Source organism: Aptenodytes forsteri, unplaced genomic scaffold (genome assembly GCF_000699145.1).
Source record: "Aptenodytes forsteri isolate BGI_AS27 unplaced genomic scaffold, ASM69914v1 Scaffold132, whole genome shotgun sequence".
NCBI classification, from domain to species: domain Eukaryota; kingdom Metazoa; phylum Chordata; class Aves; order Sphenisciformes; family Spheniscidae; genus Aptenodytes; species Aptenodytes forsteri.
In genome coordinates, this window is record NW_008795520.1 from 5516782 (window position 1) to 5533584 (window position 16803).

General features: G+C 38.0%; 1 protein-coding gene across 1 annotated transcript in view; it reads left to right on the forward strand.

The window, feature by feature from the left end:
* The window catches only part of MTR (5-methyltetrahydrofolate-homocysteine methyltransferase), a 51034-nt gene extending 37819 nt beyond the window's left edge, over positions 1–13215 (forward strand). Inside the window, exons 24-32 of the mRNA XM_019472710.1 lie at positions 1889–1970; positions 2759–2857; positions 4090–4165; positions 5421–5576; positions 6292–6488; positions 9041–9241; positions 10664–10856; positions 11606–11718; positions 11854–13215. Of these exons, the coding sequence (XP_019328255.1) occupies positions 1889–1970; positions 2759–2857; positions 4090–4165; positions 5421–5576; positions 6292–6488; positions 9041–9241; positions 10664–10856; positions 11606–11718; positions 11854–11940 (1204 nt within the window). The 3' untranslated portion in view covers positions 11941–13215. The remainder of the gene's footprint in view (positions 1–1888; positions 1971–2758; positions 2858–4089; positions 4166–5420; positions 5577–6291; positions 6489–9040; positions 9242–10663; positions 10857–11605; positions 11719–11853) is intronic.
* The last annotated feature ends 3588 nt before the right edge of the window (positions 13216–16803 follow it).

The window sequence follows — 16803 nt, forward strand, 5'->3', positions numbered from 1 at the left end:
AGAGGGGGGGGGGGGGAAGGCTTTATTCTAAGTGGAAGTCTTAGGAGAGCCCTTTCTTCAGATCTTTTTAGTGTTTGTACACAGGGCATTGTGGCCTAGTAACTGATGTCAAATAACCAGCATCAAACAATTTTGTAGAATTTATCCACAGAGATGAATGTAGCCAACAGCAAGGCAGCACTAGTTTTATCCTTGAATATGGAAATTATTGAAGAATAGATGCATAATTTTGTATACATAAGTAATAATTTTATTCATGTGAACTGTATATAAATACATACTTATGCATATGCCCAGACACATACAATTTCTATAAAATATACGTCAAGTAAACGTATTCTTTATGGAAGACTGGATTGGTAATATATATTTAATTTTACTTCCACGGTCTTAAGTTTAACCTCATGTGTGCATTCTGGAAGGTTGTGTACATGTCAGAGGTTGCTAATGAAGAACCATCTGCACTTTTTCTCTGTAATAAGTAAGACATCGTTATCTGGAATAAGGAGACCATAAGTACTTGGAAGGGTGGAAAGTGAGGTTAGTTTGAAAGAGAGAGAGGCTGGATTTTGCCTACAGAATCTACATAATAGAGTTTCTTCATAACTTACAATAATGATGATGTTTGCATTCTTACTATACTGCTTTGGTAAACTCAGATGCTGACAAATAACGGTGACAGTTTTGTTGTGGTAACGTTTATTTTAAAAAAATATAAGATTAGTATGTAGTAGTTGATACAGTGCCATTGTAGGACCATGCCCTGTTTGTTTCCTTTGTTCCTATCAAAATAGAAGATACAATATCTTTTTCTAAAAAAAATAGAGTTGCCAAGACCAAAGGTGCATCACCTAGAAGCAAATTAGGAAGATCCTGGACAGTTGGTTACACAGCTGCGTTGCACAGTCGTCAGTAACCTCCATGGCCAAGTGCTTTAAGTATTTGACAGAACCTGCAGAAAAAGGAGATCTTATCTTTGCTGTGGAAGATTGCCTCCTGGGTTCTGATTAAAATTAATTTAAAAAATGGTGTTTGACCTTAGCATTCAAGAAAGCAAATGGAGCTTTGGCCTGCAAGGTCTTCGTTCCTGCACTTGCTTGCACAGTTTGCCAGGACTCTGAGCAACAGGGGTAGCCAGCTGCATTTCACGTGATAGCTTAGGCCTCAGTTTAGGATTCCAAACTTTAATTTGATCAACAAAGTACTATAATATAGAAGTGGTTCTTCATTATATGCTGAAGTATTTCCATGAGGACTGGAATATGAGTAAATGCTAAATAATTGGATGAATTGGGAGGTTTTTATGTGAATGACTTGACTGACCAAGCAGGTGCAAGTTTGTAATATTTATTGACCACTGGCAGAATTCCTTCTTCAGGTGAGTAGAGAGCTTGTGCCTCCAGCTTTGAAGTAGAGCATCATAGAAATGGAATAATCATCACTGAAATATGTTAATGCTAATCCATAGACCCAGAAACTAGCATGTGGGAGGGGAAAAATATAAGATGAGCAAAAAAGATTAAGAAAAAATTGTTAGTTTTTGGTAGGCTTAGTTTGGAACATTCTCACTGGAATTTTCTGAGACTCAAACTAATGAGTTGCTGATTTTCAGTCAGCTGGTAAGACAGTGAGGGAATGTGAGTTGGCACAGTATTTATGAAGCATTCTGATACTCTTTGAAGAAAAGTGCTTATGTACTTATTAAAATCTGTGTTTAATCATCCATGCATAGCAGATGGATGAATTGCTTTCTTCTTTTGAAGTTCTGGTCTATGCATTAAGTCAGGATTTATTTTGCTGGGGGTTTTGTCTGGTGGTTGTGGTTTTGGTTGGGTTTTTTTGTTTGTTTCAGTTGTGAAATGCTCACTCTTTTTCTTTTTCATTTAAGAACACACACAGCTGTTAAAATTGCCCCACGATATAGCGCACCTGTAATTCATGTCCTGGATGCATCCAAGAGTGTTGTGGTTGTAAGTTCTAAATTATAGTTTCTCATCCATGCAAAAATATATGCCCTGTTTTTCTGTTGTGCCTCTCATCCTTTCCTCTAAGGCTTAATGTTATGGCAGAAAATTGAAGAGTCACAACAGAGACCAGTTTCTAAACTACTATTGCTTCAGTTATTTTTTGCTGCCACGTGGTTATCTCATCTGACGTGTGTCAATTATTGTCACTGGATACCTTTATTTAAATGCCCATTTCTCTAGTGAGGGTGACATGATTCATTCTGAGTCCTTGACTGTGGTTTTGAGATGTCTTATGGTGAAGGGCGATGGGGTTAGATGTCATCTGCTATTCTCTCTATTCTGGATATACTTCTGAAGTTAGTGATATGGCAACATTACTACTGTGAAACGTCTGGCTGAAGTTTTCTGGGATGGATGCTCTCTCTATCAGACAAATGGGTAGTCTTAGCTGGCAAATACCTGCTGGAAAGAAATAGGCCAAGCTGTGTGGTGTTTCTGTGACTATTCAGTCTCTAAAGTCTCGGAGTATTCTTCTCCCAGGTCTTTCCAGAGCCAGACTTGGCTCTGCTAATATTACTTGCGTAGTAGGGCAGTACTCTCAGTAATAGTCATATTCTTAAATATGTTTTGAACCTAGCTTGCAGATTAGTTGTAAGGCTTAGTTTAGTGTTGTCAAGTGTAATTGGAAATACGAGTTTGAAAGACAGATAGCTTAGTCTGAAGTTCATACTCTGTCCTTCCTATGGTATGTTACAGTCTGTACTTAGTGCTTTCTCTTTATTTTTTTTCAGTGCTCCCAGCTCTTAGACGAAAGTGTAAAGGATGATTTCTTTGAAGAAATATTAGAGGAATATGAAGAAATTAGGCAAGAACACTATGAGTCTCTCAAGGTACAAATATAATTGCTTTAGCTTCTCTTCTTGTTTGAAGTGGTTAGTACTTGCCTCATTACTAACTCTCAGTTTCAGCTCCTTATGAAGGCCTTCAGGTGTATTTGTGCTGATTTAAAACATGCAGTAGAATTGATGGAAAACTTCCAGAAGTGCTTATGAAATCAAATTTTCTAACCTATAAGGGAAAATTCTGTGTGAGTCTTAACGCATGCTTGGCAAATTCTTGATTGTCCTCAATGGGCTATCAGCGGTATCTAGGACATCTCCATGGAGCTGGCAGTCATGTCAACTTAACCAACCTACAGGAGACCAGTGCGCTCCTGGAGCAGTACCTGGAAACGGGGAGCTACACTGGAGTAACTAAAATGGCACTGGTTGCTTTTCCTGGTACTAAGCCACACTCCATTGAGTATTTTACAACACCATGCTTTCCTGATGTGTTCATATTGTTTAGGTTAGGGATCTGAGCAGTCTCAAAGAAGAGAGCTGAGGCTGCCATTTTAGGAAAGTGAAGAGGAGGAAGCAATGAAATGTGGAGATGGACTGTGCAAATTAACAACAGGAAACAAATAACATAGGACTCCTGAGGCTGTCTTTGTAAATAGACAGAGAAGCAAGCTGAAAGTCATCTGGCTCTTACCTGGTCTCCTGATAAAGAAAGAGAAAGCTTGAGGCCTCCTGCTGAGAACATTTGGCTTGACCAAGTTTAAGACTGTCTTCACACAGGGAACCAGTCCACTAAGTTGAGATCAGTGAGCGCAGCACTGTCCTTTAAGCAGAGGTCAGCAGAGAATTCATGGGCCTTACTGAAGTTGCTATAAATTTCCTGTGCCTTTCAGAAGAGCCAGTAATTTGCCCAGAGGCATGCTGCAGTCACTGGTGGTGGCGTCACTGCAATCCTAAGCTTTTTGCAGGCGGTAGGAGAATATCTTGCCGTACCTGTATTTTAATGTAATTTCAAGTAATAAAGGAACTTCTGGTGTCATTCAGAGGAACTAGAAATCTTATAGGCCAGTTTCGTTAGAAGTATACAGGAAAAAATAATGACATGGCTGTGATGTAATCTTACTTTACACTTGTGAACTGGGAGTTGTTGGAACTGAAATTGTGTGTTCTCAGATTTGTCCCGAAGACCATTTTGAGTAAAACTCTACCACCAAGTCAACAGTTACAGTTTATCTGTCTGAAGGATGGCTGGCTTTGTGAAACTAACCTTTATGTCCATACAGGAAAGAAGATACTTGTCTCTGCAGCAAGCTAGAAGAAAAGGTTTCCATAATGACTGGTTATCAGGCCATAAGCCAGGTCAGTTTAAATGTTGTTGTTTGTTGTTGCTGTGCCTTTCCTTTATTTTATTTTATGTATTTATTTTATATATATTTTTAACTAGATTATACTTCATTAAACTTCAGGATATAGTAGTGTAATGACTTGAGTAAATAAGGATATAGTAGTGTAATGACTTGAGTAAATAGGTGTCTGTCTGAGCAGAGATTATTTTTTGCATAAATTTGAGTGTCCTGTTTCTGCTATATATTTTTCACAGTATTTGAAAAATAAATTAATAGTTAATAAAAAAATTGGAAAAAAAATCCTAAACCAAGGAGTTATCCATAACACCATATAATCAAAGATAAGTCTAATGCCTGTTTTGCAAAACAATGTCGGACTGGCTCATTATATTGCAAAGCTTACTATACCATACTTAGGAAACACACGTTGTGACATGGCATTTATATCAAATTCCTTCTTAAACTTTTTCCTACCCTTCCTCCATCAGTTTCTGTACCAGTTTGTTTTGATTTTTTTTTTTTAAATTAGAGACTAGAAGTATAAACAGCATTCCAAAAGAAGTTGCATCCTGCAGTAACATTGACACTTCACTGCTTTCTGTCATTTCATTTACAAGACTCAAAAAGATGCTAATTTTCAATAGCTCATCTTAATAAAGTTTGTATTATAAAGTATTGAACAGCACAGACAAGCGCAAAGCTTGTGGCTACATCATAACATAGTTCCATCGCTTTTTCACTTGTGCACGTGCATCTGAACAAGTGTGTGGTGGTTGCAAAAGTTCTTCTAAATTACATGTTAATTTACAGAACTATTCTACAGTACCATAGCACGTAATATGTGCTATATATAGTGTATGCATGTAATATGTGTATAGAAAGCGGGATTTGTAAATATGGAAGATATATGCCCAAAAAATGTTAGGTATTGATAAGTTGTGTAGGTTTTTTTTGGTCTTCTGTTTTGGCCAATGAAATAAGTTCAGAAGTCCAATACCTAATAAGTCTTGATTTATATGAAATTACAAAAGGCCTTAAATTTTCTATTTCAACTTTATATGCTTTTTATGCCTTTTTTTTTTTAATCACATTGTGACTGTAGAGTATCATATGACTTGGGAACGATATGACAGTGAGAATTCTAAGACAATTACTTTGGAAGAGGTCATCCGCAGTGGTGGAGGCTGGTGAGCATCAGTTATGCTGCACGTATAAGAGCAATATTAAATTATTTTCATCATGTCAGATTGTACTTCTGATTCCTACAGTTAAACCAAAATTCTTCTGCAGAAAAGTCTTTGAAGATTATGACCTGAAGAGGCTGGTAGAATACATTGACTGGAAGCCTTTCTTTGATGTCTGGCAACTTCGGGGAAAGTATCCCAACCGGGGTTTCCCTAAAGTCTTTAATGATAAAACTGTAGGTGAGTATTGAAATTGCATTTACTTCATGTAAATAATCCTAACAGACCTGCTGTGCTGCATTAAGATTCTGAATGTTTTGAAATTATGAAAATACATGGAAAGCTAGTGTCACTGAAATAATTTGTTTAAAGCAACACTTGTTGAACCAAGTGTTGGCATGTGAGGCTGAAAAATAAATGGGGAAAATGCTCAATCATCTTATTTAGAATTCACCTGCCAAAACACAGGGAGGTATATTAATGACAGAAAATGGCAGCAGAGCACTTAATGTATCTGTGTCCCCGTTGTGGGTGAAGATGGCAAAGAGGGCTCTTCTCCTTTTGAAGCTATTCAGCAGGCCTTGAAATACATGATGAAACTGCAAGGGTGACACTGAAATCAATGTTCTGGATCTGCTGCACTGTGGAAATGTAGGTGCACACACATGTTCTCTGCTCATTTTATTCTGTGTCCTCTGCCTCTACTAGAATGGTGCTGGCTGAAATGTTTGGTGGTTTTGTTTTGTTTTTTTTTTCCCCCAAGATACATGTTGTTACAACTGTATCGACATAATCACTGCTATCTCTCTTGTTTGCTGTAGCTGACAGATTGTTGCAGTCATCGGAGAATTATGTGGAAAGTGAACCAATCTTCAGCAATTCTTAAACCCATTTAGCCAGTTGTGAAAACATGCCTTTTCTAAAGGGTTGTCTTTTTTTTTTTTTTTTTTGATAGGTGAAGAAGCAAAGAGAGTTTATAACGATGCTCAAAGACTACTGAAAACGTTAATTAATAAAAAGAAATTACAAGCCAGAGGTGTGGTTGGGTTCTGGCCAGCTCAAAGTGTTCAAGATGATATCCATTTATATGCTGTAGAAGAGGCAGTGGGATCTTCAGAACCAATAGCAAAATTTTATGGCTTGAGGCAACAGGTACAATGACAGAACATCTGTTAAATAAAGTGACTTTTTCATTTTTCCTGAATCGCAAGAATGTTAACAGAAGCGCCCTATTAAAATCTGTGCAGAAAATGGTTGTTGTAATATGTCTGCAGCTGCTGTCTCTGCAGCTGTTGTCTTGCCATTTCTTTCAGTAATAACAAGATCTTGTTAGTGATGACCCAGGTATTTGTATTGTACTATTTGTTGTATTTTGCATTGTTGTAGTTGTACAAAATGCTTTATAGATTTGACATCTTCAGATACGACGTGCATTTTCTGTCTTCATTTTAATATTTAAGATGTCCTAGGGCACTGTGCTGTATAAATTCATCACATGGATCCTGTGTGCTAAGTTAGAACCTTAATTCTCTAATATCCCTGGATTCTGCCTTAGATGAGAAATTCTGCTTGAATGTGTTAAAGGTTTAAAAAGCTTATAAATAAAATACTTAGAAAATAAAGCTCAATGGAGAGAAATTTTTTTGATAGTCTTAATTTTTATGTAAAATTCCTCTTGTGAAGAGGCAGTTTAGTTAGTTGGCTGCTAATTCTGATTGAGAGAATCATTATTTTAAGTATTCGTGCTTGAATCATACTTACCTGGATTTGCATTTATTTTGATAGATTGAACGTTTTCAAAATATTCTGCCTTTCCTTCTTCCCTACCTTCTGACTTGGCTTCTTCATAGTTCACATATTCAGAGTCATTTCTATGAGGACAGTCCTGTGCCAATATTGCAGAACTGTACTAAGAAATAGATGACTTTAAGTTTACCTGTTCCAGTTCCCTGGAAATGATTATCTGTTGCATGGAGATGGATCTAGTGTACCTTGACAATCCATGGCAGATGTTTATATAAACTGTTCTCACAAGCATTCGGGCAGGGCTGTTCCAGGGCCTTACTACCTAGTTAAGCATTTTGATCTCCCATGTAAATCAAGTTTACTACAGTTTCTTTTCCTGGCTTTTCCCAGGGTTCTCCCGAGGAGAATATCTGATTTGACGTTCTTTTTGTAATGGTTTTTACTATTGGAATACTGTTATTTTCCTTAGTCTTTTTATCTTGTATATTCCCAATTTATTCAGGTTTTTCTCAAAGGTTAAGGCCGTGAAACACTGTGCTATTGTGGGTACTGTTCTTCTGGACTCTACGTATTTTAGCTGCATGTTGTGAAATACTGTGCTATTGTGGGTACTGTTCTGGACTCTACGTATTTTAGCTGCATGTCTTTCAATCTGGTGTACGTAGTAATTCAGCAGAGGCTTCACCAGAGCAAAATAGAAGAGAATTATTGTCTCTTGTTTCTTACATAAAATGATCCTCTCAGTACACAGAGTTCTGTCCATGACATTGACACTATTAAGGATGTGATGTAAATCTAAAAGTTGGAGATGCATTTAGTATTTTCCTTAACTGTAATCATTACAAAAGAACCTTAAAATTAATATAGATTTCACTTGTGTGGAAAAAGGATATTTCTTCAGTTTTATGGTACTTTCTGTAACCTGGTAGGTTATAGAAACTAGGGAAACAGTTGACCATTTTTCTTTGTTTTTCAGTGGTGGTGGTGTGTTTATTCATTTTTTTAAACTGCAGTTGGGAGTGGGTGGAAAGCATTGTTAAAATATTGTTATAGAATAAGAAAACTTGGAGAGGAATCTTCAGCGAAGTGATAGCCATGAACTAACTTTTATCTCTCTGTAAGTTGGGTAGATTTACAAGAGCTGTGCCACTTTTTAAAATAGCAGTCATGTTCCCACAATGAATACACTGATATGATCCTCAACTGTAAAACTTCTTATTAGGTGCTATGGCCAGCATTCAGTCACCTCTTTCTGTTCCCTTTTTTCCATTTTGGGAAAGGATCCAGTGAGCGGGATATTTCCTCTTTCCATAAACCCACTTGAACTTTGCTTGGGATTCAACTTTTCAGTAGTGATAGATGCATTTTGTTTGTATTTGCGTGTGGCTAGTGTAAACCTACATCCTGGGGCGCTGTTTTGTCTGGATTACTGGGCACATAGTTTGTAGCATAAGAAACTAGGAGCATTTATAAGCTCTCACAGCCATTCTAAATTGGGAGTTGCTGAAGAACTCTGCAGTTCGCATAACTGGGATGCGAACTATCGACCGTCAGTTTTGCTAACAAATGTATGAGTGCTAGAGATGGAAAATTCCTCCTCTTACCCAGTGGTTGGCACAAGAGCATTCCTTATTTCGTAATAATTCGTCTGCAGAATAAGATGTTAAATCTTACTAGCTGTAAATAGAAGCAAAACATTTCTATATGTGTTCAGCACAGCATCTCTCTTCTTTGACATTTTGTTCTTCAGTCATCCAAACACCCTCAGAGTAAGAGAGGTGTTTTTCTTCTAATTCAAGTACAAGAAAGCCATCATGGCTCAAAGACTAGTTGGGTGTTTGTCAGAAATGCCTTAAGCCCTTTAGTCTTAAAAATACTGGTCTTTAGATTAATAGTGCACTAATACTTAATATATTTTTAAAATGTTCTGATTTCTTGCATTGTTTTTGTTACTTTAGGCTGAAAAGGACTCTGCCTGCACGGATCCATATTACTGCCTCTCTGACTTCATAGCACCACTGGATTCTGGCATTTGTGACTACTTAGGCCTGTTTGCTGTGGCCTGCTTTGGTGTAGATGAGTTATGCAATGAATTTAGGAAACAGGATGATGAATACAACATCATAATGGTAAAGGCTCTTGGCGATCGGTTAGCAGAGGTATGAGGTTTTATCATGCGTTTCTTTGCAAATTTTCTGACTGTACTAGATTTGCTTGACAGGTTGCTGTTTCAAGTTTTAGCATAAACTTAGACTGTTGCCTGTAACGCATGCTCTGCATTAAATCTGAAAGTTAACTTGTTCTACTGAAATTGTCTTGAGAGGAGAGTCCTCTTCTGAGCCAGAGTGGACTCTGCTGTCCATCTCTTCCAGCTGCAAAAGCATCTCTGAGTTCTTTATGAGGGTTTTGATGATGGATAGAATTTAGTAGATTTTAAAGCATGACTGTTTAAAAAGAACTATCTTCAAATCTTGTTTTACCTACATGAGAATGTGTTTGGACCCAGGTGTGACCCACCAATTATATTCTTGAATTGCAAACATGCCTTCTGCCTTTAATGGTGACCATGCAGATGTATCCAGGGTACAAGTCTTTTGACTTAACATGCCTTAGGCTTAGACAGACATGCTCTTAAAGCTCTAACTGAAGTGGTTTAGAAAATGCTGTCCCTTTCCTCCTACCCCTCTAATTCCCATCTGCCTGCCCGCATGCTTACACCGAAGTAACCATGTTAAAACTTACAGCAACTTTGGTGCAATGCAAATGGGGTTAGCTCTAGTTGTGTATTTCAAGCTATAACACAGAAATTATTATTAGATGCCATCTAAAGATAGAATCATAGAATCATTGAGGTTGGAAAAGACCTCTAAGATCATCGAGTCCAACCGTCAACCCAACACCACCATGTCCACTAAACCATGTCCCTAAGTGCCTCATCTACTCGTCTTTTAAATACCTCCAGGGATGGGGACTCCACCACTTCCCTGGGCAGCCTGTTCAAATATTAAGATATTATTAGTGAAGTGGAAATTTCTCCTGAAGGCAACCATTGCTGGCAAAATAGTGTAAGCTGTAAGAGCAGTTAAGAAAAGCTGTTGCCCGCTTTCAGCTAGAGGAAAGGTCCTCTGCTAAAAAGAGCAGCGGCACTTACATCTGATACTAGCACGGATGCAAGAATGATGAGGCCTTCCATAGCTAGACCTGGACGAGATACCTAGATAGTCAAGACCTAATGACTTCAGTGCTCTAATGATGTATCGCTACCGTAGGCTAATGAACTTCATCTTTTCCGGTTACTTGTCCACGTCTTTACCTCTTCGAGTACGTAGGATTTTAAAACAGGACAACCAAAAAACCACTGTCTACCAATAAGAGAAAAAACTGAAATACTTGAATTAGCAAAATAAGTATTGTATGTGAATTTTAATGCTATCGAATTTCTCACCTATGATAAGAGCTCCCTTAAGAATCAAAATGGGAATGGGGAGAAAGTCTCTTATCATTGTCTTCGTCAGATAGCTATTGCATCAGTCTGCACAAGTTTAAAAAAAAAAAAAAAAATCTTTGCACTCTATTCCAAGGCATTTGCTGAGGAGCTCCATGAAAAGGTTCGAAGGGAGTTCTGGGCTTACTGTAGTACTGAGCAGCTAGATCTCTCTGACCTACGCAGAATTAAATATGAGGGAATTCGCCCTGCCCCTGGATATCCAAGCCAGCCTGACCATACAGAAAAACTCGCCATGTGGAAACTTGCAAACATTGAGGAAACAACAGGTACCTCTGTCTGCTTTACTACGATTCTTAAACTGTTCTTATGTGAACGAAAGATTGAAATGCCAGCAAAACAGCGAATTGGGTGGTACAGAGCTACATAAAAAAACGAACTGAAGCGGTTCTGGGAGTTGCTGTCTGCCTCTTTTCATTGCCATTTTTACTTTGCCTCATTCAAAGAAGAATTTGCAAAATACTACCAGTGCCTTTGGTAAAGGAGTTATGTCCCTAATTATCAGATTGCATGCAAACAGGGTTCTGCTGCACAGAGGAAAAACTCTAGCATCCTTATGGTTGCAAGAAGACATTCCAGATATAAACAGGAAAAAAGCCAATTCAGCAGTGTATTTCCCGGTCCACAGAAAGCTTGAGATGGTAACTCTTAAAAAAGGAATGAATTCCATTTGTTTTCATCTGATATTTTACGTGCCAGTCATTTCACTGCTACTTCTACAATTCCAAAAATACCTTCCTGTGTTTCAAAACCTCTAGTTACCCATTTCATTTGCCAAAATGTCTTTTTCCTTCAAACTGTACAGTTACTCTACAGGAATACTGTAATGAAAGTCTGCAATATATTTAAAGCTATGTGTATTTTTTTAATAGTTAACAAGTGGCAAATGGTTTTGTTTTTACTTCATCTGAAAGCTTCTTGGTTTTTGAGCTTGCTTGAAGCTGCCCACAAAAAAAGGTTCTGAATTTATGCTTATTATCAATTCAGAGAACAAGAAAATTCTCATTCTCTTTTCCAGGAATTGGTTTAACTGAATCACTAGCAATGACACCTGCTTCTGCAGTTTCTGGCCTCTACTTTTCCAGTCCCAAATCCAAATATTTCGCTGTTGGCAAGATATGTAAAGATCAGGTAACTTGCACTGTTCATTGCGGTGGTGTTACAGCATTCAAAAACACCTTGTGAGCAGATGTTCCAAAAAATTCTGTAAACAGTAAAAGCTGTTTGGTTTCCAAATCTTCATCGTGTTTTGTGGTCCCTTTGCAGGTTGAAGATTATGCACTGAGGAAAAATTTGTCCGTGGCAGAGGTGGAGAAATGGCTGGGACCCATTTTGGGATATGATACTGAATAACTCTGACACTTGTGGGCGAATGTTTTCTTTTGATGGTCTACTCGCCAGAAGGAACAAGAAAATCCTTCCCACTGAAAACAGCTTTCTTCCATCCATTCCAATAGCTTGTCTGATTATTTTTAACTTTTGATCAAGGAGCTTAATATTTCAAATCTGCCCTGTGCTCTTGGCTTGGGACCATGAATGCTTTGCAGATCTCTTAGTCATAGCAATATACTCTTATTTATTGTTATTTCTCGCACAAATACTCTAGCTGAGCAGCTAGATATAGGGTGAGATGTGGAAGCTGCAAAGCTCTCCTGTCCTCAGGAAGGCTTTGAAATCAGGGGCAAGAATTTCTATCCCATTGGCTGTGGATATACATAGAACAGAATTTGACTTCTGTTATTTTAATGTGTTTTGGCAAGTCCAGGTACAGAACCAGGTCCAGGTATGATGTGATCTTTCTGTAAAGTCAGCAAAGGTTTTATACTGAGTGATCAAGAACAACTGCAGTACAACAGATCTCCTTTTTTAAAATCTGCTGCTCCGTGTTTAGGTCTTGTGATTGGGAACATATGTTGTTCTCTCTGAATAATATCAGGATTTTAAATTACTTTGTGATTATGATTGTAGTTAGAACTATCAAAATAATACAATGCGCTGGAGCAATATCAGAGATGCTGTATTATGACAGAACGTGAAATGGGATGCCTGAGCCCATGGAGTTGTCCACCTCATGCTTCCTCTTCCTTTCAGCAAGCCACAATCTGTTTCTACTCTGTATAAAGGGTAATGGCACTTTCCTACCTTCCAGTTACGTTGTGAGGCCTAATTCATATTTAAACAATCTTTTGTATGTGAAAAATATGAGAGAAGCAGAATTGTTACTATAGACAGACAGAAGGCTTGGAGCTGACTTCAGTGTTTTACAACCTCTTTAAGCTTCCGGGTACCTGGATTTTAAAAGCAAATAGTAGCAATACTATCATAAGTAACAGTTAATACCGTAGGCTTATTCTTCAGATTTAACTCTGAGTGAGCTAATTGTTCATAGCTTTTAATATTCTCTGGAAAGTCTCTCAGGTATTATTTAAATGCTAATTTAGTAAAATATTATGACAAAAACCCCCCATTTTTCTGGTCTCTAATTGTAAAGAAAAGACCAATATTGTAAAGAGAATGTTCTTTTAAATAGTTTTATCTGTAATCTATTAATAGCTACATAATTTTTGTAATGTCTTCATCTGACTTTATGCTAAAAGAATCATCTTGTATCAACAGTTTAATAAAGGTTAAGCTGTCAATGGTGTCATCCTATTAGAATCCTTTAAATGGCAACAATAAAACATGTGCGACAGTCTGAACAGATAATGTTAAAATTAATATGCATATTGTACCATGAATCTGAAATGCTAAAGGCTGCTATGGGGTTTTAAAGTAGTCGAGTAAGTGTGTTCTTAACTGAACGTTTTAGAATGGCTCATCCTTTAATGACTCAAAAAAATAATTTCTAAATGGATCTCTCCCCACCTCCCCTCCATCCATATCAAGGGACTTGAGACATACCCTTGTTGATCAGCTGATTCTTGTTGCTGGAACGGTTCCTCAGTAGAAGGCTCTTTTAGATTGCCAAAAATACAGTAAAGAATTCTTTATGTAAAGGAAAATTTGTTCCTGAAACATGTAGCCTGTAAAAATTGAAATCCTCTTTGCTTTCTTTTTGGTACTTGCGCTTTTGCAAATCAATTTAATGCTTGGAGTATCTCCTCTCCACCACTCTTCCATATTCTTATATTTGGAAGCATTGCGCCTTACTAGTCTGAAATTTTGGTCGTGTGAATGAGGTCAAAGTTTGACTTGTGCAGCTTGGCTTGCTTGCTTGCTTGCTTATTTATTTATTTCTTTTCCTGAAATCCGTAGCACATAGTTCAGCAAGTACAGCTTTAGCAGAATCAGACTGACCAGAGCCGTAGGTGCGCTGCCGTGTAACGGTGCTGGTGTTACCTCGTGTACAAGCAAAGGGTTTCAAATGGTGTGCAATTACTTTATCCCTTCACACGTGACATCATAGACTGAGAAAAATCTGTGTCTTTGCCTGCAAAACTTGTCATTGTGAGAACCTGTTTGGAAGAACTACTCATTGTTATTATGCAGGTGTTTACCAAGGACAATTTCTTTAAAAGTTTGTTACTTTAAATTGTCAGTTGACACTTTGAATAAGACGAATCTTCATTCTCCTCTCCAGAACAAAGGTAAATTGTGAAGGAAAAGGGTCTCATAGTTCTACCAGGTAAGACTATTTTACTTTCATGAAACTATATTGAAAAGCCACAGTAAGAATATACCTCTCTGAAGTCATGAAATGGAGTGGTTACTTCCCAGGAAAGACCATCAATTTTAGAATGCATAAAAGATTTTTTGCGGTGCTTTTCTAAGTACTACTAACAAAAGTACAAGATGTAAGAGATGATGAAAAATTAAGAATGCTTTGTAAACAATTCTGTTTTAATTCTTGTGAAAAATTTCCTTTGGATACTGATTTTTTTTTTTTTTTTTTCTTCTTCTTCTGTAAGTCAGGCCAGCAACCCGGAGATTACATTTTGAGGCACGTATCTTAATTTATGAGTGTCAGGAGGGAATACTATCCCTAAACCTGCCCCTTCATTATGAGGTCTGTTTCAGTGCTGCTGCTACTCCTGGGAAGATTGTAGTGCAGTTCATTGTGGGGTGAAGGTACTACCGTAGGTCAGGCCGTTCCTCAGAACCCCCCCCATAAAACTCACTTTTTTTTTTTTTTTTTGTGCAAGTATTTGAGCATTTTTTTGAGAATCTTCTGCTTTCTTGTTCAACAACATGAACTGCAGTACACCCTTTCAGTTAACTTCTGCTTCTTAAAACACAAGCGATACCCAGAAACTGAGGGGAATAGTGAGAGGCCTTTGAGGGTCTTGCTTTTTAGAAAGGGGCTAGTTTACTAGTAACTGCACTGGTTTCATAAAATGCTCTTTGGAATCTTTGGCTGATTTACCTGAGCATGCCATGAAAGCTGGATTCAGTGTCTTAAAAGAGTTTGAAGCGCAAGAAAAGAAATAACTTTTTTAATTAGTTCAGGAGGGTGGTTCCATACAGAAACAGCAGCACGTGTTCTCAGTCACTGGAGAAATAATTCCTGTGCCCTCAATTATCATAGCCTTGTCATGGCAGAGCCTGTTCAGCCCCTCTGCAAAGTCATTTCGTTTGATTTGTCAGGCTTCTGTAGGTGCCAGTTTTCAAATGAAGATACGCTGTGAACAGAATAGAAACATGTTTATTCTGCTTTCACACATCATTTGTATACTGTCCAGCTAAAGGCAGAACCGAAAAACCAATGCAGTAAGCCTCCATGTATGTTTGTTCTATTAATACCACTATGGCTGGATATCCTGAGATTTTTGACCATGCCACATGCCTGATATAAATAGCTGTGCAAAGTAGAACTCAGCTGAGATTACCAAACTTGGCGTTTTGGATTTGTGATTCAACTTGAACCAGGATGGCAAAAGCGAGCTGGTAATTATCCCTGCTGGCCTGAAGCTGCCGTGACGACTGAGAAATGAAAGGCCCTGTTTTCTGCCTCGCTGCCATAGCGCCAGCGTGGCCTGTGCCTAAAGCTCCCGATCAGGCTAACGGAGTGTTCTCACGCCAGGGTGGTCTCTGCCATTCCTTCCTACAGAAAGAGCATGGAGTAAGTGGAGGGAGTGTGGAAAGTCAGGCTTACCCCATCTTAGTTCTTAGCTCATGGTCTTTTCTACCCCATCTCCTTGTCGAATCAGCCGCCTCTTCCTCCTCTTCCCTCCAGCAATCCCCCTTAGCTGCATGTCAGGATCCTCTGTAGGTTCTGCCAAAATGGAATTGTAGAAGGTTTTAAATAAGTCTCTTTTAAAGTCTGAACCAGTTAGCTGTTCCAGGAAGAGGAATTTTTGCCTGGCAAGTGTGTCAGGATCCTCTGTAGGTTCTGCCAAAATGGAATTGTAGAAGGTTTTAAATAAGTCTCTTTTAAAGTCTGAACCAGTTAGCCAGGAAGAGGAATTTTTGCCTGGCAAGTGTTTGACAACATTAATAACAAACGGTGCTAATCGCTCTGCCTATAGGAGCCTTACACTATATATGTTAGTCATTCATAACAGCTGAGGAGAAGGCCACGAGATGTGTTAAACAATTCCCTACGTCTTAACTGCATCTTTAGTTACGTGGTTGTTTTCGTCTAGGTAGCAAAACCAAAATGTGTACTGCATCCTTTGTCAGGTTTGACAACATTAATAACAAACGGTGCTAATCGCTCTGCCTATAGGAGCCTTACACTATATATGTTAGTCATTCATAACAGCTGAGGAGAAGGCCACGAGATGTGTTAAACAATTCCCTACGTCTTAACTGCATCTTTAGTTACGTGGTTGTTTTCGTCTAGGTAGCAAAACCAAAATGTGTACTGCATCCTTTGTCAGTGTACTGTTCTAAGCCCGCAATTAATAATAAGCTAACAATAATAAAACTATATAAAACTAATATCACTTTCAACTGAAGTATTTTAATGGTATAAATTGTTAAGATGAAGTAGAGAATTTATCTGTGCCTTGCTGTTACTACAAATGCTTTTAAAATTTTTTAGGTAGTTGATGACTTAATTATTTTATGATGAAAAATTCATCTTGAGTACAAACTCGAGTTACAAAACCCTAATCATTTGATTTAAAAGGCTTTACCACTGCTGTCTAGAAATAGCTGATAAAATGATTTGGTTGGGAGACTGGCAAGTTTGCTGCACTACTCGGAGAAATTTCTATGTGTGCAGGATTACCTACACGTAACAAAAGAAGCTAGAGTGGCGTGGGATTCACAGAG